The sequence below is a fragment of the Serinus canaria genome, chromosome 8 (genome assembly GCF_022539315.1).
Source record: "Serinus canaria isolate serCan28SL12 chromosome 8, serCan2020, whole genome shotgun sequence".
Classification (NCBI taxonomy): Eukaryota; Metazoa; Chordata; class Aves; order Passeriformes; family Fringillidae; genus Serinus; species Serinus canaria.
Window position 1 is genome coordinate 7,441,766 of NC_066322.1, and position 25,048 is coordinate 7,466,813.

Consider the following 25,048-nt stretch of genomic DNA (forward strand, 5'->3'; position numbering starts at 1 on the left):
TTTAGGAGCAGCTGTTGACACCATGTCTGAGAGCATTCAACATCAGCCATGGCTTGGAGTAGTTGCAGTTTTTGTAGGGATGTTCTTCACTTGACCTTTCTTGTTTGGGAGACTGGATTAGTCATAAGGACCAAATATGAGCATCTGAGCATTTCAAGAACCTGCTAGTCTTAGAGGTGGCTAACTTTGACCTCTGTGACAGTATGAGAGGAGACCATCTGTTCTCTCTGTTCATTTAAAAGAAACAACTGCAGCCATTCTTGGGTGGCTTTATCACTTTGCAAGGATTGCTTTTCTCTCCAGTTAAAGGATAAAGACCAGCACGAGGTATTTGGCCTGATCCAGTCAGTTTGGTTTCTTTTTTTTTTTTCTTTAGACTGTGAACTGGTGGCACTTGGGATACATTTGAGTTCTCATTTAATTTTCTTGTATTCATCCTCCCAGCAGAGAACCTTCCTTATAGACACTGCTTGACCTTTGTGTGCCAGGGTTAGCCAAAGACCCTGATAAAAACTGGGGGTCCCATTATGCTGAGTAACTGCTGAGGAACTTCACAACCCTAAAAGCTTCCAGTCATGCTGAGAAAGAGATAACAAGTGGGTGGGAAATAATTTGCTTGAAGAAATTGGAGAATGAAGCTTGGATGTCCCAAGTGCAGTCTTGTTTCTTTGTCAGCAGTTCCCTGTTTTGTATCATGCTCACACTCAAGAGTGAAGTCTCTAGACAGCAACCCACCAAGTTTCCTTTAGGGAAGCATGTTGTTTACTCCAATGCCATAACACTGTCACCTAAAACATATTTTAGAGACTCTCATTGACTCAGCAATATGAGAAGATGCAGATATGGAATGATTTGCACTAGTACTTTCTGTGGTGGTGTTTTGTTCAGTTGTTTTTGGTGTTTTTTTTTTTTATTTTTAGTTTGGATATCAATTGCAGAGCAACAAAGAAAAACATTTTAATCTCTTTACATCTTCTGCCTGACTTTCTTTGATCTACAAACTCCAGGTCTGCTCTTCTCATTTTCCCAGCATCCCCCCATCCAAGCTTTCTTAGGGAAGATGTGTTTGTTCCAGCAAACCTCCTCCATTCTATGGCAGCCTCTCTGGGCTGTTATGTTTTACCCTGGCTGGATACTTGCCTCTGAAGGCAGTGGTGGTGCAAGTGCTTGAGGCAGTAATATGAACACTGAATGATCAAATCCCTCTAATCTGTTCTGAAATAAAAAACCCAGCTCGTATATGGCTGGACAAGGAAGAGAAAGCAGTAGCAAAGTTGTCTGGAATTTATCCTGGAGTAAAATCCATACTCACTTGCATCACCTCTTCCTAAGTGCCCCTCTGCTGTTTTGGTTAAAAAAGACTCTTTTCCCAGAAAGGCAAAGGCTGCTGTGTTCAGGTAGGTTTTGTTAACATCATGCAAGCTTAACAGATCTACTCAGAAATCTCTTAAAACCTGAGCACAACAAATGATCCTGCCTCTTTTTTTGTAGTCTTGTACCAAGGCATATCCAGGAAGACAAATACAGCCATTACATGCTTTAGCACCCCTCTGGGATGCATTTCTGCTTGCTGCTTCTTGGACGTGCTGCTCCATAAATTTATTTATTTGTTTATTTATTTATTTATTTATTTATTTATTTATTCTGGGGCTGGGTGAGCCAAGACAGAAAATGTGTTTCTGGTGGCCCAGGGAGCAGACTGTAAAGTCTGTCCTTCTCTGCTTTACAGGCTTTGGTCTCACAAGGACTCTGCCTTTTGGAGAGCCTCAGTGAAATGAAACTGTTCCATTACGTTGTGCTGCACCAGTTCACCCCTCCTTGTATACAGAGGATTGAATTTGTATTGAAAAGAAAAGGGGGGGGGGAAGTGTTGGAAGAAATGGATTTTCTTTCAGCACCTCCTTGCCTTGTTGTTTGTGCATATAGGAGTCGACAGCCCCTTCTCCATCCCCACGCAGGTAGAAATTTAGAATGTACACAGAAGAAACAGGTTTTCATAGCAATTTTATGGTTTATTTTCAAAGACCAACATTACTCTTACCTAATGTCAACCTGCTGGGAGCAGGTGACAGCCTCCCAGAGCAGCAGCAGTGAAAGGAGCTGCTGTAGGTTCTCCTGCAAGCTGCCTCTCGTGTAGAGCACCACAGATCCCCTCAGATGGGACAAACTGTGCTGTGAAGGAAGGACAGGAAGGTAGCTAAGAACTGGAAACCTGTCCCCCTGGCAGGATATCTTTAGGTATTACCTTTTTAACCACATGATATTTTAATGTATATAGAATACACCTCTGGCTCAGAGAATTGCCCTGGAGCAGAGAGAGAGCCAAGGGAGTGGAGCACTGAGCTGCACTGGGTTGCCTTGGGAGCAGCATCCTGTCCCACCTCAGGAAGGTTGGGATCCCCTGATTTAGGCCTGCAAGTGAGGAGAGCTCTGCCATGGAGAAAACCACTTTTCCTGCAAACTATTCAAAGCAACTGGGTGCACGATGGCTGTATTTTCCTTTTTGCTTCTCATTGTCCTAGTTTTCTGTCATTTGTATAAATGATTATGAAAGCACTTCCAGGAGACCACGCTCACACTCATAAAAGTATTGTAAAGAGAAGCATTGCAGGCTATTGCTAGAGGCTATTTTATTGTATATTTTGAGGAAATGTCTCGTTTTCTACTGACAAATGGAGAAAGTGAGAACTCCAGAGACTTGAGTTATTTTCTAAACAGTGTGATTATTCTGTAGAGCTTAGCCTAGGAAATGGCACCATGGGCATCTTTGGGGGGAGGAGGTGCTCTGGGAAGCAGAGGCTGCTGTTAGTAAAACAACAGGGGGAAAAGCAAACCTTTCCTTGATTATTACCCTGACATATTTTCAGATCCCCTGTTTGTGTGCATCACTGGTCACAGCTTGGGTGGGCTCCTAAAAGGGAGAGAAGTTCCAGCCTAACTCTGGGTGATGGGTGACAGGACAATGTTTGAGCAGGTGACACGGTCACTTGTGGTCAAGTGAGCTTGAGGTGATGGGGAGATGCAGGCTCACTAAAGGAGGAGCTGAGAGGACCTGAGGAAGGATATTTTGGGATATACCCTCTGTGTGTGTGTGTTCAGGATGGCAGATCCAGTAACAAGGAACTCTGAGGTTTGCTTTGAGGATGGGGTGGAGCCTGCCTCCTCCTCTTGTTCTTTCCAGGTAGGCTGTGATGGGCTGCCCAGCTCTGTAGGAAAACCCTGGCCTGGCTCTGTGAAGGTCTCAGGCCATCTCCACCCTGCAGGTGGTGTTTAAGGAGCTGTTTCTGCTGGTTTGATTTGGATTCCAGTCGTGTCAGCTGCTGTGCTAAAGCCAGCAAACTCAATAAACAACTTCAGAGCTGTAGCACCAGGGGAGGTGGGAGCTGGGAGTACAACCAGTTGAGGGGCACGTGGGGAAGGATTCTGGGGATGGGAAATGCAGGCCAAATCCCTGCAGTGGTGCTGGTCCAAGGTGCAGAGACCTCCATCAGTCCTGGAGCTGCACAGCAGAGCACAGGCACTAATGAGCAGTAAAAAGTGCAGCTTTTGTACTTCTCACAGGTGAACAGCTGAAACCCTGAAGCGTGAGAGCCAGTTTCTTTCCTAGCTGCAGAAATTCTTTAAAAAAAAAAAAAAAAAAAGAACTAATTTAGTACTTTTGGTCTTGAGGCATAAACTGAGAGCTTATAAAGCTCCCTCCTTCCAACCTCTCTCCTAATGACCATGCAAATATGTGTTTTTTATCAGGGAACTTAAGCAGGCATGACTGAAGGACACTTGGGAGGGGGAAAGATCTGGTGTTCCTGCTCTGCACATTAGAGGGATAATGAAGCCCCTCGGGGAGCAGATGTGTGTGTGGCAACAATGTACCTTTAAACTGTTATTTCTCTGAGGAGAATTGCACTTTAAAGCCTGAGAACGTGGTGCTAGGCAGGTTGTGTTCGTGGTACTCCTACAACAGTGATGCTAACTCTAAGAAAGAGTGATTGCTTTCCACTGAGCAGGAGCAAGAAGGCAAAAAAGAAACAGGGAGGAGAATGATTAAAAATCTTTTAGGACTTGAGGTTGTTTGGTCTTCAAGGTTTAGTTTTAGGTATTCTCACACTGTTGGTGCAGGTCAAACTATTGCAGGTCTCCTCTGCATGCCTTTCCTCAGACTTCAGCAAATCAAACTCTAGATCAGAGAATATTCCCCAGCTAAACCCAAACTTTTCTGCCCACCTCAGTGTTCCCTACCAGGCACAGAAGTTATGGAAATGCTGTCAACTGCAGAGCCTTCTGTGGGAGTGAGTGAGCCCTATTCCCAGGAATTATCAGTCCAATGTGCCAGATCCTAAGGGACCTGGAAAAGCTTCAAACAATGGAATTCCTCTTTGAAATGATCCTGAACTTTTGTAAATCTCCTCTTCCCAGATTTCAGTAGTCAAAATTGGTTTTGAGATGAAATAAGTTTTCTTCTTGTGCATCAAAAACACGGCTAAGCTGCAAGGTGAGATGAATCGTGGAGTAATTTTGAGCTCTGTTCCCATCTCATCACTCCTCTGCTCCCAGAATTCTTCCTCTTTGCCTGCTCCCTCCTTCAGATCAGCTGTCTGCTTTGGGGATTGATGCTGATTGTAGCTTGTTAAATAAATTGGAAGAATGGAGTTGATGATAGTCTATGACAAAAACCACCAAAACAAATACCCAAAAAACCCCAAACCGCACCAACACATCTACTTTCCAGTCTATAAAGAGCTAAGAGAGTTCAGCTGGCTTTTGAAGTGAGAAGTTTGCTCAGTGCCTCCAGAGAAGTAAGGAGGTTAAGTTTTGTTTGTAAGACAGTTTGGCAGGGTCAAAGCAGTGACAGCTGGACACATCATGGCAGGAATCAGCTCTGTCTGTGGCAGAGATTGCAAAGCCAGTGCATTTCTGTGCCCTTTCTCAAACTTTTGCAGACTTCAATAAAGCATTCTAGAAAATGAGAGTGAGTGAGTTATGGCTGATACTGTAAAACTGCTCTCTGAGATGGATTTGACACTGCCTGGCCTCCAGTCCATTTCCCAATGGCATGTCTATTCCTCCTTGATGACAAGTGTGCCATTCCTTTCTTTCTAGAGCACAACTTTTTTATTATCTTTTTTTTTTATTTTTGTTTTGCCACACCAGGACACTGAGTTGAGGACTCATAGTGGTCAGACCGGCTTTGGAAAAAAACCCTTTCTCTTCTTCCATAAGAGCAGCACCAGCAGCCAGCTCTGGTGATGCTGTAAATGAGTCCTGATCACACTTAGCCATTGCTGGTGGTGATCACTGAAGAATATGAAACAACTTGTATGCACAATCCCAGTTTACCCCAGTAGGTAAAGTGTTCGTTTCTTACCTGTAGAATGAGCAAAATGTGGGCAGTTTTATTGGGTTTGAAGTGGGGTATTTGAGGAGTAGTTAGGCTCAGCTGTGAAACACAGCTATGGGAATGGCATAGGCTGACCCAGCATATTTTTAATTGCACATTGCAATATAAAACCATTCTCTAGTTATGAATCCTCTCAGTGTTTTTGTCTCTGCTTTTCTCCAGGAAAGATTCCTAAGATAATTTTATGATTTTTGAGAATGCAGTTGTACATGCTACATCCTTTTGTAGAACCCTTCCTGGACCTACATTGTCCATATAAATCAGAAACTTTAGGGAAGATCTCTTTATCCCGAGTTTCATGCAGATACTTTGTTTGTGAGGAGAAGTGATCATCTGGGAATCATTCATGTGAACACTAAGACTCAGAGTTTTGAAGATATATGGAGTTTGCTACTTTCTTCCACAGGCACATCCATAATCAGTTGAGTTGCAGGAGATGTGAACAGCTGGTAAAAATCTCTCTCTTGAATTTCAGGAACCTCCCTGGACCTTGCTATGCCAGAATTTCATCTTCTGCATTCTGTCAAAGCCTGTGACCAGATTTCTGCCTGGCTGGCATTTTTCTGATGTTTTTTACTTTTTTTTTTCTTTTCTTGCTGGGTTGGGGAAACACCTTAGGATTGGTCAGAAATGATGTGCAGTCCATATCCTGGATCTCACGTTAGGAGCCTGGCAATGTCTGACTTACACTGTGGTCATACCTCGCTCCTTTTTTCTTAATGTGTTGAGCAATTTCAGAAGATGGCAAAGATTCGTTCCCCAAAAAAAGTTCTGGATGAGAAGATCCCTTTGTCCTGCCATCAGTGAAAGGTAGAATGAAACTCCCATCCATCACTGGCTGGACACAGCCTGCTTGGCACCAGCCTTACTGGACCACTGAGTGTCCTTACCAGCCCAGGGACAGGGATTCTGGCACTTCAACAGGTCTGACCAAGGGCCAAGATACTTTTCTGCTTTGAAATCACTCCAAAAAGAATTTACATACTTTTCATTATTATTATTATTATTTCCTTCTACACATCTTTGTCTGCTGCAATGCCTGAATAAGGTCCAGTTGGTTCACAAATGTCTCTTCACTGCCTGGCTGTTCCCTGCCATTCCCAGTAGGGAAGCTGGTCACACAGTTTGGCACTCAGCACAGCATGGGGAGGAGGAATGAAGTCTGGTAGGGAGGCCTGGGGAAGCTGCCACTAATGCCTGATGTGTAGAGAGACACTCAGCACACCTTGAGACTCCCAAATGTGTTTGAAATCTGTTTTTTCTGGTGAGTTTCTTTCCACCAGAAAGTAAGGGAATCCTTTGCTCTTCCTTCTCTGCTCTTTTAAGACTGGATTTCTTGGCAGCTTCTAGTTGTGTGGATAACTATTTGTTCACTGAATTTCCTCACACCAGCTGGGAAGCAAAGTCCTTCTGTGAGCTTTAATGTATCTGTGTGTTTTAATAATGCATTACTGTTGATTTTATACAAATATCACTATTTAAGAACTTCAAAGTCTTTGGTGTTCCCCCCACCCTCCAGACTGTGCTTCTCACTGCTGCTGTTGCTAGCACTCCCATGCGTTTCAGCCTTGGAGAAATAAATATTTGTTTAGCTGTTCTCCTGCTGTGCCTGCTCAGTGCATTTGTTTAATGATGACTTCAGTGTGGCTTTGCAAAGGGGTTTAGGGAAATAGATTCTCCCAGAAAAGCAAGAGACTCATTTGCAGACAACTTTCCCTGTGTTTGTGCCCTCATCTTGCCACCCCCACCCCTTTTCTCCCCAGATTAGGATTTGATTAAATAAATGTGCATGGGCAAAAGTTCAAGATCAGCTCTGGTGAGGAGTCAGAGTTTTGCCAGTTGTTTCTTTTTTTTTTTTCTCCCACTCCCTTTATCTTGACCTAAACCAGTGAGTAGAAGGTCAGATCAGCAAGTACCTGCTGCTCTTTTCTGGTCATTACCTGAATTTTCTTTAATCTGTAGTTTTCTTTTTCTCCTATAAAATATCAAATCATATTTTGGCTTATAACACTTGCTCTAGAGCCAGGCCCAAGTTGCTGTTTCAAAACATGTCATGTTCTACCCCAAATTTCTTGAGTCAAAAAAGAGGTTTTATCTTTTACCCAAGACTCCAAGTTGGCCTATGTCAGATTTTTGGTTTTTTTTCAAAATTAGGACAATGATAACCTTCAAAATCTACATTTGTGTACCTAAAAGAAGAGTCAGCTTTTTATTCCTGGAAATTCAGTACCACTTGGCAAAGAAATGAACAAAATTATTTTATTAATGCCTTTGTCATTTCAAATAATGTACAGTTGAAACTGAAACTCTTCTATTAAACAAACACAAACAACAAAAAAAAGGAACATAGCCCCCCACCTCCCCAAAACAAAACCTAAAGCTCCAAGCCTCTTGAAGCAGCATTATAAAAATCCAAACTCTGAAAAAGTTCTTAATTTTGATAGGGTTTCTTTGTTTCTTGTTTTTTGTTGTTACTGTTTATGTAACTGTCTTGATAATATTTAAACTACTTGTGCTTCACTTTTGAAATACAGCAAATATACTTTTGTCAATAACTAGATTTAACTTCTGCTAGAAAGCAAAAACCACTTCAGTGAAGCAACACATCAGACTCTCTCTTCATATATTTCCAGCTGACAAGGTTTTAGCCTATTGCAGATATTTTTTTATAAGTCTTTACTGCATGACCTGGCACTTGTGTGGCTGAGTTTCATCTGACTACAATCACTCTGGCCCTCAAAGTCATCCCACTGCTTTTTTATTTGTATGATATTCAGAACCTCCTCCATAATGATGATTCATTCCACAGTGTGTCATCAGCAAATTTTGTTGGCATGCTCCTCCTTTACCGTGCCAAGAACTGTGATGAAAGTATTATGTAAGACTCATCTCAAGACTCATCTATTAGGAATTCTACTCATAACTTTCTTTTAGCCTGATTACGATAATGGGAGATAGGAAAAGGATTTCATGTGCAAACTGTATCCCAAAAACACCAACTGTACTCAGCAGATACTTGTGCAATTTGTTTAGCTGATGAGATTCCACCATCTTCTCAAATGTTCCATATCAGTAACTGAGTCTCCTCCTCACTGAAGTACTTCTATCCCTAATGTCTTCCCTGAGTCACCTCCTCCCACATTTTCCTTGTTTTTCCTGTGCCAAATACAGCCTCAGAATTAGCTCAGTCCCTTTGTGAGTGATGCTCCTGCACACAAAGCCCAGTATCCTGTCCTGAGCCATTTGTTGTCCTGTCCCTTTGTTTCCATCAGCAGCTGATGCTCTCATGCATTCAAAGTTCCACTGCAGGCATTTGTTTGAACATGAAGCACCTTCCACTGAAGCTGGTGTTCACTTGGCTCAGGAAGCCATCCCCTGAGCACCATCATCTTCCTCTGCTTCTGAAATTTAACTGAGACCAAAGCTTCCCTCTGTCTCGGCATCTCAGTAGCCTTCTGAAGGTTTATTTTGAATGTTATTTTGAATTGAAGGTTCTGGGAGCCACAGAACATTCCATCTTGTAGACCTCTTTAAGTATTTTATCCGATATATAAAATTAACAGTTAATTTTCCCAGCATTCCTTATGAGTGCTTTACTCCCTCTCCCACAGGTATTCAGAATATCCTGCAGGCTTCTGCTATGTAATTTCTTTGGCAGAAATTACATGATATCTACATGGGAGAAAGCATCCTGTGTACAAATTGCCACAAAGTTAAATATTATGTTACCAAAAAGACAAGTTGTATTTGGAATCACCTATACATAATGCTAATAAGAAACCCAAATCCATTTTATTCTAATTAAGCTGGAAAACCTTTTTTTTTACAATATGAGAGAGACTTCAAGACATTCAGAATGTTAATAAAACCACAGGTATTTCTACTTTTTATATCTATTGATAGACAGTATTTATCAAGAATTGTTGCTCATTTCAGTATTAACCTGATTTTCTCAGTCTAGAGAAGTTCAAGCTTTTGAACCATTGCATCCCACTTCTTAAATACAAAGGAAATTTTGCTTTCCCCAGTTTTGGTGAGAGATGGATTTCATAAATATTCACATTGTGTTGGCTAGGAAAGGTAGCGGCCCTAAGGCTCCGTAGGAGGACCCTGGACAGCTCAAAGAATTCACCATGGGCACAGTGACTGAACAATGAGCTGTGTTAAGGGCTCTTTGTGTTTCACTGGCAACATAAAATTCCTACAGCAGGAGATGTAATGACCTTTTATACAACAGATCCAAGCTGGATCATTTTTTTGTGGTTGTCACTAGCTTGTGCTGAGCCCAGATTGGCTCAGTCTAATGGCTATGAGGTTTCTGAATAGAGTCTGAAAATCAAAATGAAATCAGAATCCATTTTTCTGTCTAGTTGGTAGGAACAAGCTCTGAGACTTCAATCGACCTGAAGATGAGCTGCCCTTTAGTCTCCAGATGTCATGCCTTCAAAGGAGAGCTAAAACTCATTTATGGAAATGCTTGGAGTCCTCCCCTCCACCCCTCAAATGAATAGTCATAAAGCTGTAGGGTTCTTAAAGCCAGATCTTCAGTAATAGCACAAAATACTGCCTTTTATACTGTGCTGCCAGTGCTGTAGAATAGTGAGGTAGATTTTTCCACCCTGAGAGCAACACCCCCTTAACATTTAAGTTAGTGAAGTGGAAATTTCTGTGACCTAATTTAAGAACCAGTCAAATGTCTTAGGTGAGAAAGTTTCACCAAAACATAAATTCCACTGTATTTCTGCTCTGATTAAGGGTCCAGGTGAAGGGGTGGGGGAATGGTGATGATCCAGGGGAATGCAGTGGAGACAGAGGAATCCAATATCCAGGTCATGGTACAGCTTAACTCCTGAGCAAGGGAGATCTGGAAGGCTCACTTTCAACTCCTGCATATGACAGCCTTGCTTTGTGTTATCTGAGAGGGAAAGCTGATATTAATGGTGAGCCCAGAGGAATTTTGTGAGAGTCTGCCAGGCATCATTTACAGCGTGTGTGCCAGAATTGTGCTTCCCCTCCAGCCATGATCAAAAACCAGAGCAGTCTATACAGTGCAAATGAGGTCTGGCAATGTGAGTGAAGCTGCTCTGTCCTCTCAGAGACTCCTTCCCTTGCTGCACTCCTGAGCTCTCCTGGTGTCCCTGTGCTTGCTCCTGCAGTCCAGCACGTCGTTCAACAGGGACGCTGTGAAAGCTGGGACAGGCCGGCGCTTCCTGGGAGGGCTCCTAAATGACACATCCTACTGCTACACTCTGGAGGTCTCCTTCTACAGCTACATCCTGGCTGGAGCTGCTCCTGCTGTGCCCTACACGGAGGAAGCCTGTATCCTTTTGAAACCCATCCTCTTGCAGCACACGTGAACCGGGCACTTAAGGTAAATACTTCTGTCTCCATAAGAGTTTGCTGAGATAGAAACACACACAAGTGGAAATGTGAGTCTGCTCCTGATGCTTTAATTTCCCTCATATTGATTCTCCATACTGTGGAAATTCAAGAAGAGAAAGACATTAGATCAAATAAGCCATTTCCCTCTTGTAGGAGATTGTCTCACACACTTGTTATGGGAGTTAGTCCTGGAGAGTCTGTGATCCATTCCCTTCCACAGGCTTCCATTTCTTTCTTCATTTCTCTCCTTATTCCCTCATTAGCCCTGTGTTTGTGTTATTGTTTTAATAGCAAGTTGAGAGTGCATCTTTGGTACTGAGTAAAATATCCTCTCTGCCTTTGAACTGCAGCCAAAAGGATCCATTAGGTTCTGCAGCTGCCTCGAGGACAAATCTTCAATGCCAGTTGACAAAGAAATAGAAGTCAAATTGTGAAAACAAAACCATCAAAGTTGTTGGCCTTTTTGAGTGCTCAAACAGAAGTGGTGTCTCATTCCTCAAAAAACACATATCCATCTGGCTATCTCAATGTATCAGCAATTTGTAGAATTGTTCTGACTGGTCTTATGATCTGCTTTTATGCTTTTCTTTTGCTTTTTGTCACCATGCTCAATCAAACAGCCAGTGCCCATACTTCAGCTCTGGGTGTGTTATTTCATTTTGTCATTCTATCATGGCAGCTTTTGAAATTTTCACAGGTTTAGAAACACTGCAGAAGGAGAGAGATTAGCTGTGATTGCCTATTTACCTCTCCACTGCATTTTGGAAGTCGGGGACAGCAAGGGAGAAATTTTCATATGAGATATAATTCTTCACCATCCATGTATATGGGCTCTCAGTGTGGGAATAAGAGCAAGAAACAGGGAGCAGGGAAAGGAATTGTTTGTCATTTGGGCTTTTCTGGCTTGACTTCTCCACTGAAAGTGAAATTTGGGGGAAGGAGGGAGATGAATATATTAAAAGTGATTTACCAGGCTCGAGCATTTGGAATAGAAGCTCTTTTTTGCCCAGTAAAGTTAGCTGAAGGAAAAGCTCCTTGCAACATGCACAAATGTAGTATATCTTGCCACTGTGGAAGAAAATGTTGTTGCTGTCAGGTTCAGGTATTTATTTCCTTAAGCTGGTATTTTGGTATTTCAAGAACCCGTGTCGTAGTTTTACCTTTCATTTTCTTCCTCACTTTCTGCTCATGCTGAAAACTACTTATTTCTCTTCCTTATTTATCAAGAATAGTTTTTACAGTAAGGAATGGAAAGAGCCCCTATACACTTGAGATCATGATTCCCTTGGATACGTTTTCCTTCATGACTGGTAGATCAGACTGGCTTGCTTTCCTTTTCTGTAAGATTTCTGGTCTGTGCTTCACATGGCAGAAGTTTCACCTGTGGGGTCCAACCCCTCTGTTTGCTTGGCTTGCCTTGCCTGCTGCAGGCAGAGGTGCTCCATTCCCTGTTCCTCCCATCAGCAGCTGGGGCACAGAAACCAGGCTCCAGAGCTGAGAACCTTCTTGGAGCTGGCACAGGGAAAGCTCAAGCAGCAGCTTGGTTTCTGCAGTTAGGGTTTCACCCAGCTGGGTGGAAAAGAAGGAGAAGCAGGTTTTGGTTGGCCTGGCAGACAGCAAGCAGAGGAGGCTCTTTGCCCATGGAGTATGCTCCACTGGCATTTTGCCCTGGAAGGTTTTATTATTTCCTTTTCAATGTAGGAATTCTATCCAGAGTACTGCCTGTGAGGTCTTTCCCTCACGTGTGCAGTTTTCTAGTTAGTGGAAGCAATGGAGCTGCTTGGAATAGTCTCTAGACTGGTCTGATCCAACACAGGAGTAGCCTCTGGATTTATGCACATCCTGTCCTGGCAGGGGAGGAAGTTTCACATCACTGAAGTGCCTGTGACAGAAAGTAAAACAATTGCAGAACATTCCAATTTAGCCTGGAACAGGCTATTTGCAAGTCAGTGATTAATTAATGCTCGGATTTTTTAATGGACCTGAACCAAAGACACAGGCAGTCAGCTCATATTGGCCTCCAAGGACAGGGCTGCTTCTATTCACTATCTACTTACATGCAGGCAGCAACTCAAGCAAATAAAGGAAGAAAATACAGCAAGCCCAAGAACTGAATTGATAGGGCAAGTATTCTGGAAATCTGCCTTTAATGATGTATTTCTTAGAACTTTGTTTTCCCACTGTGATGTTATTTGGTTGTGTGAGTCTTTCTTCCTTTTTCCTTCCCTTTTTCCCTTTTTCTCTTTTTCCCTTTTTCCATTTCCCTTTCCTTTCAATGGAAACAGTATCAGGGAGGCTAGGATTGTTCAAAGCTTCTACTGTTGGATTACGAAGGGCAGACTGAGATTCAGCCTCAAATTCAGGTCACCCATGACCATGAAAAGAGACTACAAAGTGGATCACACATCCAGAACTAGCCACAATGGCTCCTTTTAGAGAACAAAACCAGTTAGGATCTCCAGATTCTGCAAAGTATTAATTTAGCCTAATGTTGTTCCTGTTGGCAGATAGAAAAACTGAACAAACTCTGAATAGACTTGTGTTTGCCCTGGTGACAAGTAATGATACCTGTCAGCATCTTTTCTTTACAGCATTTGTGGCAAATAAGATCACAGTGCTACTCCCTTTCATGCCATTACATAAGTGGATTAGGTGTGTTGGTGGGTTTTTATCTCTGTGTGTTCCTCAGGTTTTACATGCTAACTCTGTGATCCACACAAACCTCTGTGTGACAGTAATAGATATACTTTAACATTGGGTGAGATTATCTACTTTTTCCAGATTTGTGTGACTGACTGAAATATACTTTGTAATTTCTGAGATAAGTGGATACCTTATATGCATGAAAATGGAAGACAGACTTTCAGTCTAAGTGTTTGAATTCTTACCATTAGTGTGGACAGTAACTTTTTTTCAGTAAGATTAAGTAAGAAAAAAAGGATGGGAAGGTACCATCAGAAGTGGAAATCAGTTTCAAATTACTCCAGTTAGTATGACTGAATGTTCTAAATGAATTGGTTCAGAATTTAGAGGATGACACCTGGAATGTTTTAAAAACAAATTGCCTACTGAGGCTGCACTGTTTAAATGAAACCCAGGAGGGAAGGGTCTTCCTTCAGCCTGTGCAGGGTGTTTGTGTTTGGGGCAGGTATGGTGGGATAACATCATGCAGAGTGTTGAGTTTCTGGCCTTTTCTAACACAGAGAATTAACGTGATTGCATCAGTGTCTCAGGCCTTGACTGGCATGGTATCACCAATGGCTACTGCTGGAGTTCCTCTTGCATTTTCAGCAAACAAAGCACTTAGACATCCCTGCAGAGCTGTGTCTGCCTGCTAGGTCTGTGTCTAACAGATACATACCTGGAGTGTGAGAAACATTAGGGATATGTTGTGTAAGCTCTGCAGAAAACCCTACGATAACACGTGCTGCAGATAACAGTGAATGGACTCTGTTTCAAAGGCATAATAAGAGGATTGTAGGCTTGTCTGTTACTCTCCTGGAAGTGGACAGAGAAACGTTTAAAACCCTTCTCACACATGCACACATTTGGTGGTAACTGATTAAAAAAGGCAGCACAACAACAGTTAGCTCAGCACCAGGTGAAGGAGCTTTAAAATGAGCTGATATGCCTCCATTAAATTCCATGTTTTACTAGGCATTTACAGGGCTTATGACATGATGCTTGTAAACTGCTCTGTAGCACTCAGCTGAGCTGCTGAGCTGTCTCGAATCTCACCAGCCTCAGAGCTGGGCAGGGAGCAAGGGATAAAGAGGGGGAGGCAGGAGGGATGCCCAGCTGCAGGGCTGAGCCCTGCTCTGACAGCACACCCAGAACTGGTGTTTCCCAGTGTCCCACTACAGCTGGGAAGAGCAGCCATGGCAGCCTGACCTGAGAGCAGCCAGCAAAGGACTCTCACATCAACAGCTCTAAAATCTATTTGGTCCATTTAATAGAGTGTTTGAACTGGGTCCTTGCTGCAGAGTAGGCAGTCCATAACAGAGAATAAAAGGATTTCAGTCTTCCACAACCCAGCCATGAGGCAGGAAGGCAGAAATGATGGAGACCTGGCAGGAACTGGTGTGACCATAGCTGTAGGGGAGAATAATCATTGAGATGGGTGGGCATCACCATTGTCAGCATGTCCATAGCTTTTTTGGTGTATTTTTATCTCAATTGCAGGCTTCCTCCAGGTGGAGAAGGACCCCATTCAAAGGTGCACTGCTGAACTCCCTCTTGGTTTTGGGGATAAAGATGTATTTATGTGGCTACAGCCACAGAATGAAGGCTTGGATTGACTAGAATCTCTTCAAACACCTAACAGGAGCTCACCTCCTGGGCTTTCGACACAGAGACCACTGGGTTCATTCTTATTCTTAACTTCAAGCAAAATATCTGCCTGCTGCTTGACTGGGAACTTGAGAAGTTAAATCCCTGGAGGAAACAGTCATTTGTTACATCCAGATTCCTTTTAAAGAGTACTTGGATCTCAGGAAATGCCTGTCCTGGGGAAAAGGAATCTGTATGCAAACTACAATTCCAGTAAAAGCATCTATAACTTTTAGAGCTTCATGTACCTGCCAGTCCCCCAGGGCAAATGTAATTGGTTATTTTGGGCTTTTTTACATTTCTCTTTTTGGCAACTGCCTGTCCTGATCCTCCTATCTCTGTTAGTGATATCCTTAAGAGAAGATCCTTATGAGACAGATTATGGCCCTGGCAGGTTCATTCCCAGCCAGTAAAGGCAACATTACTAGCAAAAGCCAATGAGGTATGAAAAGCTGTGCTGATAAAGCTGAGGGAGCTCTGCACAGGTTATCCAGCATGGCTTAGGTCTGAACTTCACTTAGAGGTTCTTGCCAAGATGATTTCAAAGTAAATCAGGCACATATTCAGGGAAAGGCATCCAGAGGTCTCCTTCTTCTGCTGAGGTCCTAGAAACAGGCTCCTTTCTGTGTGTTGCAAAACATGGCATTAATCCTAATCCTGCAGATTTTTCTGAGTGACCTCCTTGCATGTCATGTTTGTTCCTTAGTACCCTGTTTTGAGCTGGTTTGGAGGAGAAGGAAAAAAATCCTCCTTTCTGCTCCCCGGTCTGTGTGAAAGTGTCAAGTTTACAGCCACAATTTCAAATGCTCTTCATATTACTGGAAGTATAGAGTTAAATTATAGAGTTGTAAAGTTACTTTATAGTGATAATGCTGTCAAGCATCAATATCTCTGCCCCAGGGCACCATGGAAACTCAGTTAATGATATAAGAAGCTGATATTTTTCAGGGTTGCAGCTGTTGGCTCATACCCAGAAGGAATCTGTGTGTTTGTTCATATTGGGTATATACAGTGGGACCTGCTCAAAGAAAATTAAGAAACAGTGAAAGTCTGTTTAATGAAGTGCAGTGGAATGAAAGTACAAGGTGCAGTATGCACACCTCACTCTCTCAAAGGGCTCAATGGAGGGGACAATGCTGCACAAAACCACTTCTCCTCTGTAGGGGAGGCTGTTTGTGGGGGAGAGTTTGTCTTTATGTAGATTTGTTTATCTGGTTGCCTGTAGCACTGACTGTGTCAGTCTGTCTGGGAGTGTCAGTAGAGAAATGGAAATTTAGGGAAGTGACTACAGTCAACTTAGGAATGTGCATAATTTTTGTAATGGATTTCTTAGGATCTGTACCTCAAAGTGCTTTGATAGGCTTGGATGAAAGATGCTATAAAAGTGGAAAGTGTATTATAAAGGTGCTTTTTTATTTTAAAGAAAGATTTCTATTTTTTTTTCTTAAATGTAGAATATCAGTCTTGGAAGACATCTTCAAAATGATTCAATTTAACCATATGATCCCAGTTACCTTTTCTTTCTTCTTGTGTATGCATATTTCTTTCCCAGGGATACCAAGGTACAGGGGAGAGAACAGATGGTGGTTGTGGGATGAGGGTGTAAGCAGGATGCATATTCAGACTTACAGACATGCCCTCAAGTCAGTTTCAGACATGAATAAAGGAGTTTGCCTTCTTTGAAGAGCAGGAAGACTTGAGTAGCTGTGAGCCTGGACTAGGGAATTTGGACAGGTTGACCTGAGAACCACCAATATCTACAGCTGGGACCTTGTGGGCAGCTGGAGCAGGATGGAGACACGTGTGCAAATACCACCCCTGCATCCCAGCAGCTGTCCTCCACCCAGAGCTGCCTCAGGATGTGCTCCTCAGCCTGGGTAGGGCTGTATCCAGTGGCATGGGAGGACTCATAAACCCAGCTCTAAAAATGGTCTCATCCAATGTAGCCTTGGGGGTCCCTGTTGAGACACTGAATGCTACTGGTGCCAAGCTGTCATTGAGGCTTGGCTGACTGGAAGCCTCATGGGTGCTCTCCACTCAAGCTCTCAATGATTCTTTGTCTGCAAGCACAAAACTCTCTAATTCAAAGAGGTTTTGATAGTAGTATATTAAAAAACACCCCATAAAATTTGCCAGCTAATAATAAGCATCCTAATAATAATATTATAATAATAGACATAACATTTTTCTATGAGTATTTCTTTTGTACACAGGAAAAAATAACTTGGACCAAGCACAAGTTAAGCTTTTGCTGAAAGGTTGGAAGGTGAAGTTTATCACATGAGTGATTGCAGGTTTGTGGAGAACATATAAAAAGACTTTCCAGACTGCTGCTATCCTTCTTGGAACCGGCTTTCCTGGATTTGAATGCCTCTGTTATGAACTTTCTTTTCCTTAAACATGTATTTTTCCTTTTTCTTAGAAGCAACTTAGACAAAACTAAGCATATAGAACTGATATGAGGCTCTTGGGTGCTCAGAACACCATACAAATGCTATTAGATCCGTAGTTAAAATAATTCTTTGGTAAATGTTAAATTCCTATTAGTAACACTTGCTAAACTTAAGTGCAAGGGAAAGGGCAAGGCTAATCTGAAAGGCAATGGAGAGCAGGGCTTAAAATATATGAACAATTTGTTGGAAATGTCTGAGGGGAGTGGTTATTATTAGTGTCTGTGGGTTGGAGACTTAGGGTAGGAAAGGGCTTTAGACAGTGCAGTGCTTTGAAGCTTTCCCAAATGTCATTGGGATTGAAGAGGGAAAAAAGCCATTCAGAACAAGGTGTTTTTCAAAAAGCAATAAACAGCCAAATTGCAGTGTCTCTGGGAGAGCTCTCTCCTTCTCTGCCAGCCTGTGGTGCTGTTTGTGTGTCTCCATGTTTGTCTTCTTTTTCCTCTTCTCTGTGTCTCTTCAAATCTGGCTGAGCCTTCTCCTCTGTCCTGTCTGTGTTCTCACCATCTCATTGGCATTCAGGCCATCAGCCCCACCCCAGCCTTTCTGTCATCTCATGGGGCTTTTTCCAGCAGAGGTTTCACTAATCAGACAAGCCCAGCCTCGTGGTTCTGTTCATTTTTTACTGTCTTTCACCCAAACTACTCCTTCTCGCTTTCATATTGTGCAGCCATCAGCTTGGTTACTGTTGATTAAAGGGAGTTCTAGGGCAGGAGCAGAAGCTCTTTTTTTTTAACAACTACTTCTTCAGTCTCAAATAACAACGTTCTGAAAGAGGATCAGAGATGTTTTTTAGGAAACTCTGTGAAGAAACAAGAGTCTTCCTGTCTGTGTGTCTTTCTCAGCTTCTTGACCAGTTGCAACTGAATTTGACAGTGATAAAGGTCTCAGAGATATTACATTCCTATGAGTTTCATGAAAAATAGCTGGCTGAATGAGCAGAGAGACCACAATTAATCTCTCCAGTAGGGACAGCTGCATGTCTATTGTTAGAAACCAGAAGAGGACAGTAGGCATGAAAGTCACAGGAAACAGATCCAACACCTCCTTTTCTTTCTGAGCATGCCCCTGGTGAGCTGAGACTTCACTTTCCTTCTGTCTCTGCACTTTAACCCCAAACCTCTGTGAAGACCTAACAAAGGATATCTTGTGGCATTCTGGAAAGCAGGGTGCACCTTCCCCATCAAACCTCTGCTGAAAGAGGCCACACACCTGTCAGGTTTCAGTTCCCAGGTGATGAGAATACCCATCCAAGCCAAGCCCAGTGCAGGCCCACCCTAAGCCAGCTGTGTTTCTTGTCACCTAGAAGGGAAACTTTGTCCACAGTTCAGAAGAACAAAGCCTGCAGAAACTAAAGATAACCTGCAGCTTTGATCTAGTGCTCAGAAACCTTTGTGCTTCGATAAGAGAAATGTGTTCAGTTCCTGATGCACTTAACACTGTGCTTGCTCTGCTGTCCTCTTGGCTTTTTCCTGGTATTTAGGAGGGATTCTAAACTTCTTAAACTAACTGAATTCCTGTTCAGCATACACAGGAGTTTTTGGTCATCTGGTTAAAAGAATCTGGCAACCAATGGCTATTGAAGGGATTTCATTTTTGAAAACTGCAATATCCCAAATACCTTGCTTTGTGTCATTATGACTGCTGTGCAGCAAAGCAACTTCTGGATAACATGCCTCCACAGGTTGCATCCATGATTCTGGCTGGCTATTTCTTTTTCTGAAACTAAGCAATCCTTATTAAACCAGCAATTGTCATCTGATGCCATAAAATAGCCATTCATCTTTTCTCCATCATCCAGTCCCACAAGCAATCCAGTATGAATGTTAGCTGCTCAAGACCTCTCCTGTAGCAAAGAGGATCTGCAGGGCAGAGGAGTGCCATGTGTAGCCAAAGCTTACACTGGACGGGCTGCTCTGGACATTTGGCTGGAGCAATATTGGGGGGACATGTGAAAAGGGAGATCTCTTCCCACCACATCAATTCATGACAGATCTCAGTACTAATTTCAGTAAATCTTTAAATATGTTCAAGTGGAATGCAGCTGGTTTAGTCAAGACAGGGAATGGATTTGGCTCAGAGGCTCCAGTTGTTTTCCCAGTGTCCTTCTAGGAGAGAGGCAGCTGGACTGCCAGCACTCTACATGGAGTCAGGACTGCATGATCCTGCCAGCCCAAGGGGAGAGAGTTTCCAGTCCTTCAGTCCCCTTATTCCTGTTTTCAAGGCTTTTGATCACTGTGTTCCTGTGAATTTCTTCAGGGTTTGCTGAGTGGCTGGTTCTGTTGGCAGAACACAGCTTCAGGCTCTTTGTCTCTTCCTGTGCAGCAGAGATACCTCCACTTGAGAAGATGCCCATGACTGTGCCTGTTACCACTCTCACAGTCTCATCCTCTTGCTGTTATTCTGTGAAGATTTGAGACTGGGCTATTTCTGGGCCAGCAGGGTTGTCTTCCTGGTGTTCCTTCTTCCTTACTTAATGATCCTTCTTTGCACCACATCCCTCACGTTTCTGCCAAGCAGATTTCGTTGCATTGACTTTCTTTCCAAAGCCTGCCCAGAAGGACAGCTTTCCTTCAGCCAGGACACAGAAAGGGCCTGTGTCTCTAGAACCATCAATATTTTTCTTGAGATGATAAATGAGCTGCCAATAAACCGAGGCAGCTGCCAGATCCATCTGAGAAACAGACCTTCAGACCGATTCATCCGTGCTTGGTTTATTCATGTGTCTGGAAACTTTTGGGATGCAAACAGAGGGCTAACCACTCTGAGGCAGCCACTTAGAATTAGATGGTATAGATTGATGCAGTGGGAGTTTATGGGCTGGTTTAGATACATTAGCTATTACTTTGTGCTCACCTACCTCAAACAAGAAAATGGCTTCATATTTGTCATAGGGAACACCACAGAAAAGAAAAAAGATTTCAAAACAACACCTAAATTGTCATACTTGCTGTATCATTCATTTTGTTTTTCTTCATCTCCTCTGGCCTTTCTTGCCTTTAATTCAGGGTTTTGCATAATCTGTGAAACTTTGTTGTCAGGAGTTTTCCAAGGAGATGAGGCATGGCTGATTACGTTGTGCCTGGAGGGATGGGAGCAGGTTTTGTGCTTCAGTGAGTAGGGTTTGTAGGGAGACCAGTCTGGTTTTGAACCAGATGACACAGCTGGGAAAAGCAGGCAGCCTCTGTGTTTAGGATGCTTTGCTGGGCAGCAGGCTTTTGTGTGTTTGATATAGATTCACCCCAAAATTTCTGACCTTATTTCTTTTGGTTTCTACCAACAAGAACTCTCAGCAGTATTAAGTTTGGGCAAGTTTGATGAGAACTTGCAGGCAGTTGAGCAAAGGAAAGGGACTCAAGAAATGCTTCTGCTGGGGGCAGGACTGGAGGAAGTGTAAATGTTACTGCACTCCAGAGGGTCTGTCTGGGGAAGTGACCACAAAAAGCTCCTCCAGCAAGGAGAGAATTTCAGCGGGCACACCATCCATATCGCAGGAGGAGCGCAGGTTAGGGACCTGTGTGATGCAGGAGCTCCGGCTTTGCCCGCGAGGGGACTGGAGGAAGCCCCGAGGCAGGAGAAGAGCGAGGGGAGCAGCAGCCCGGTGCCTTTGCGCATCCCCGGGGCCGCGGCGCAGGCGGGGCTGGTCCAGCCCGAGCCGTGCCGCGCATCTCCCGCTTGCTGGAGCTCAAGTGCCCTCTTCTGGCACCGACCGTGCCGTCCCCCCTTGGCAGCCGGCTAAGAGCAGGGCATGTGCTCCTGATGGTTGCTAAAATCAGGAACAAAGAAGGTTTTTCTCGCTTTGCTTCCCCTGTGTGTCCGGGCTGCCCCGGCCGTAGCGGTTGCAGGATATGGAGCATCCCTGTTGCAGCAGCCTGGCCAGGTCCGAGTTTTCCTGTGACACAGGGCTGTGAGGAGATTGTGTTTGCATCCCAGCTTATTAAATAAGGATACTTTTATTCTCTTCTGTCTTTTTCCCCCTGTCTTTTCTGTTGTAAATCTGCAACTATCTTGATTTAAATCAGCTGAGATTGAGGTGGCCTTTTCCTGCTCATGCTCTCTGTTGTACAAATCCTCTCTTGGCTGTTCCTGACCTGTTGATGTCAACAGTTTTCACCATGAATCCCAATGGGATCTATATTTGACCTCTGTTGATTACCAAGAGAGAACTGGTCATGAAATGAGGGGAGAGGGGAGTGTGCAGCAGCTGTCAGAGGAGTCCTCATCCTGGCTGGCAAAGGAAAGTTTGGATACACTTGTTAATGTCAGTTCAAGGTTAGCAGTACACAGAGCAGCAACTGCATCTGTCTGCAGAGGCACTTAGAATCAGCCTTAAGAAAAAGGAGTTTCCTGCACTGCTTTATCACATCAGTTACCATCAGAGGCCGTTGCATGTGCTTTGGATTTTTCTCTGTGTTTAAGGAACATTTCTGGCCATAATTGATTATAGGTGAATTTGTGTTACAAAGTAGGGAACAGCAGGTCAGGACATTTATGCTCTGAGACAAGACTGAGCCTGATTCCCATTTAGATGCTTTACAGCAGAAGGGTGGTGGTTTTTTCCCCTGGTTACAAGCAGTGTCTCAGCTACCGAGTGCAACGCTGTATTAATAATTCTGTACTTATCGTAAGCCCTCTGAATGCAAATCCCTCACACACCAGCTGGATTGGCATAAACCACTTTGGGAAGCACACACAGAATTTATACTGCCCTCCACTGCCTTTCTGTGGAGTAAAAGGAGCTGGAGTCAAGATTGCCAGGTTTTGCAAAGTGCCGAGCTGAAAGTGAAAATCCAGCTTCTCCCTTCAAGGTGAAAAGGACATAGGAGATCCTGGTGGTTTTGGTCTGCCTGAGGAGCTTCCTGCAGTGATCCCTGCTCTGTTATATGCACTTTTAAACTGTCATATGCTGACATTGTTTTTTCCTGGTCATTTCACCATTAGTTTAGTAGGGTCTCAGAACTGAGGCTCGGGAAGTGTGACTGCTAATAATGTGATTTTATTTAAATTTTGTGCCTGTGTTTCACCTCACGTTACTTCTCAGTGCTGGGTGCTTAGATGGAATTTAGGCAGAGATGGTCTGTGGCTGCAGATAAGTGCAGCACCGTGGCAGTGCTGTCAACCAAACCCAGGAGTGCAGGGACAGGTAAGACCATGTGCCAGGAAATGAGATGAGACAAACTAAGAGTTTCCAGCCAATGCAAGCTGAGATATTAAAGCAGTTAATATGAACAGACATAATTGAAGAACATAGACAATACTCAAAATTTACCTGATGACTTTCAAAGTGGTACCTGAAATATGACATAAGGATAAAGTGAATATAGTCATCTACTAACATTTCACTTTAAGGCTGCTGCTCTGCACAGGAAAATTTACATGCGTGAGTGTATGCATACATTAGATATGCACATATAGCAGAACTTTTTTTCCTTAAGTACATTCTCAAGATTCCTGAAGGAAATTCATGATGACAGCAAGAGAAATTTGCAGGCCTCCCTTTGTGTGGGGAAGCTCCAAGCCAGTGAACAAAGATGCCCCTCTATCAGGCCTCTGCAGACAGAGCTGGAACTGGAGCAGCCCACAGTAATGGTGCTGAGAAGCTGGTACAATAACCAGGCAAAGCAAAGCAGAGCCTAACAGGATGACAGCACAAGGCACCAAAAATAGGTGGCTTTTGTATGACTATAATAGCACCACCTGCTTTCAGAACGTTAGTAATCCTGTAAATGTGTCCATTCCAGTGAATATCCTTCAGGGAGTTGACACAGAAATCCATAGAAACAAGGCACTGAGTCTGAGCAGAGAAAAGGGAGAAGAGCAGGGATGTGTGAGGAGGAGCTGCTGGCAGGGGAAAGGAGCAGCCTGGGATTGTGTGTGTGGGTGTGCAAGGGGTAGCAGAGAAGTTTGCATGCTCTTGAAGGGAAGAATTTGTTTCCTCCTCATCAAACCCCAGCCCCTGCTGCTTTCTTTGATTTTTCTCTAGCGGGGCCAATCTAGGCACTCAGAGATGATAAATAGCCCAGTATCACAAGGTGACATGCACAGTGACACGATAATATGCAGAGAAAGAGAAGAACCCAGAGGGACATTGCTTCTGTCATTTGTTTCCCCAGTGTGCTCTGCAGCTCAGGCAGTTTGGGAACCCCATCCCACAGCTCCATCCGCCCCTGGCGAGGGGAGCCAGGCAAACCTCGCTGGCATAGGCAGGCCCTGAAAATGCTGTGCTTTTCCTGTGAGCTTTGTTTGCACTGACCTTGATAGGATGTTTCAGCCTTGTTTTGATTGAGGGCCTTTTGGGACCTCGTGTGTGACCTGAGGTGAAGGGGTGGCCCTGCATGTCACCGTGTCACGATACCTGCGCTCTGCCGTGACTGGGGGTGGTCACACCACATCCCTCCTCCTCCTCCTCCTGCCCTCCCTGCCTTTCCCAGTTAGCAGCTTTCAGCTCTGCCATCCTGACAGGGTTTGGTTGTTGTTTTTTGTCATTAGCATTGCATTTCTGTGCCGTTTCCTGGATTTTGTCACAGCAAACTGAGAGCAGAATTGGTGTTGTGCTGGCGCGAGCAGAGCATCGGCGGGGCTGAGCCCTGGGCTCCCCGAGCAGGGTGCTGGGCTTGGGCTCACAGAGCAGCACCTTGTCATTCTCTCTTGGACCAAAATAAGGAAAGGAAAAAAGGAGCCTTTTGCCAGAGGGTTTTCTGGCCATTTACTGGTGACTGGGGCTGTTGAGATGTGGGGATGTGAATCTGTGGCTCTCTAAAGTGCTTTGCAGCCTCGGTTGCCTGTCCTTTCCTCTCCCAGGTTTTTCTTGGATGAAAATGCAGGACGGTAGAAATGGCGTTGTCTAGACAATGACACAGTGCTAGGACACAGTCTAGTGAGATAAAAGGAAAATGGAACAGGCATACAGAGCAAAGTGATTTGCCTAAATCTGCACAACCAGATCTCCTGACTCCTTCACTCTCCCTCCTGTGGCTTCTCCTTAGGAGATGAAGTTGATTGATTGAAATTGCCCTTTTTACTGATTACCATTTTAATAATCTAACCAGTTATGTCAGAAATCCAGCGTGAGGGGTGTTTTTTTTGATGCAATCTGTTTGTTACTTGCATTTCTCACAGGTGGGCACCAAAATCAGACTAGTTGGGTACTCTTTTTATTTACATTTAGGTTTGTGTCCTTGTCATTCAGGTACAGTGCGGTGTTATTGCTGCAGCTGCATTCTCACATGACAGGGGAATATTCTTGTTACAGGGAAATGAAAATTAAAAACAAAAATGTCCCCCTCTCCACCTATCCCAGGGGGAACAAACCATGAACACAACATCAACAAAAAGCCCAACAAACCAATCTTCAAAAATAAATCTTGATCTCATAGGTCTTGGGTAAAATCTCTTTGCATATGCATGCATGCTTCATCTCCTTGGCAATTGTCATGCTGTGTACAATTCCTGTTTTTTGAGTGTAGGATGGGAACTATTGCTGTCTTCTGCT

At 43.7% G+C, this 25,048-nt stretch overlaps 1 protein-coding gene across 1 annotated transcript in view; it reads left to right on the forward strand.

The window, feature by feature from the left end:
- The window catches only part of AGBL4 (AGBL carboxypeptidase 4), an 856,716-nt gene that overhangs the window by 780,744 nt on the left and 50,924 nt on the right, over nucleotides 1-25,048 (forward strand). The window contains exon 11 of the mRNA XM_050977508.1: nucleotides 10,552-10,714. Within this exon, the coding sequence (XP_050833465.1) occupies nucleotides 10,552-10,714 (163 nt within the window). The remainder of the gene's footprint in view (nucleotides 1-10,551; nucleotides 10,715-25,048) is intronic.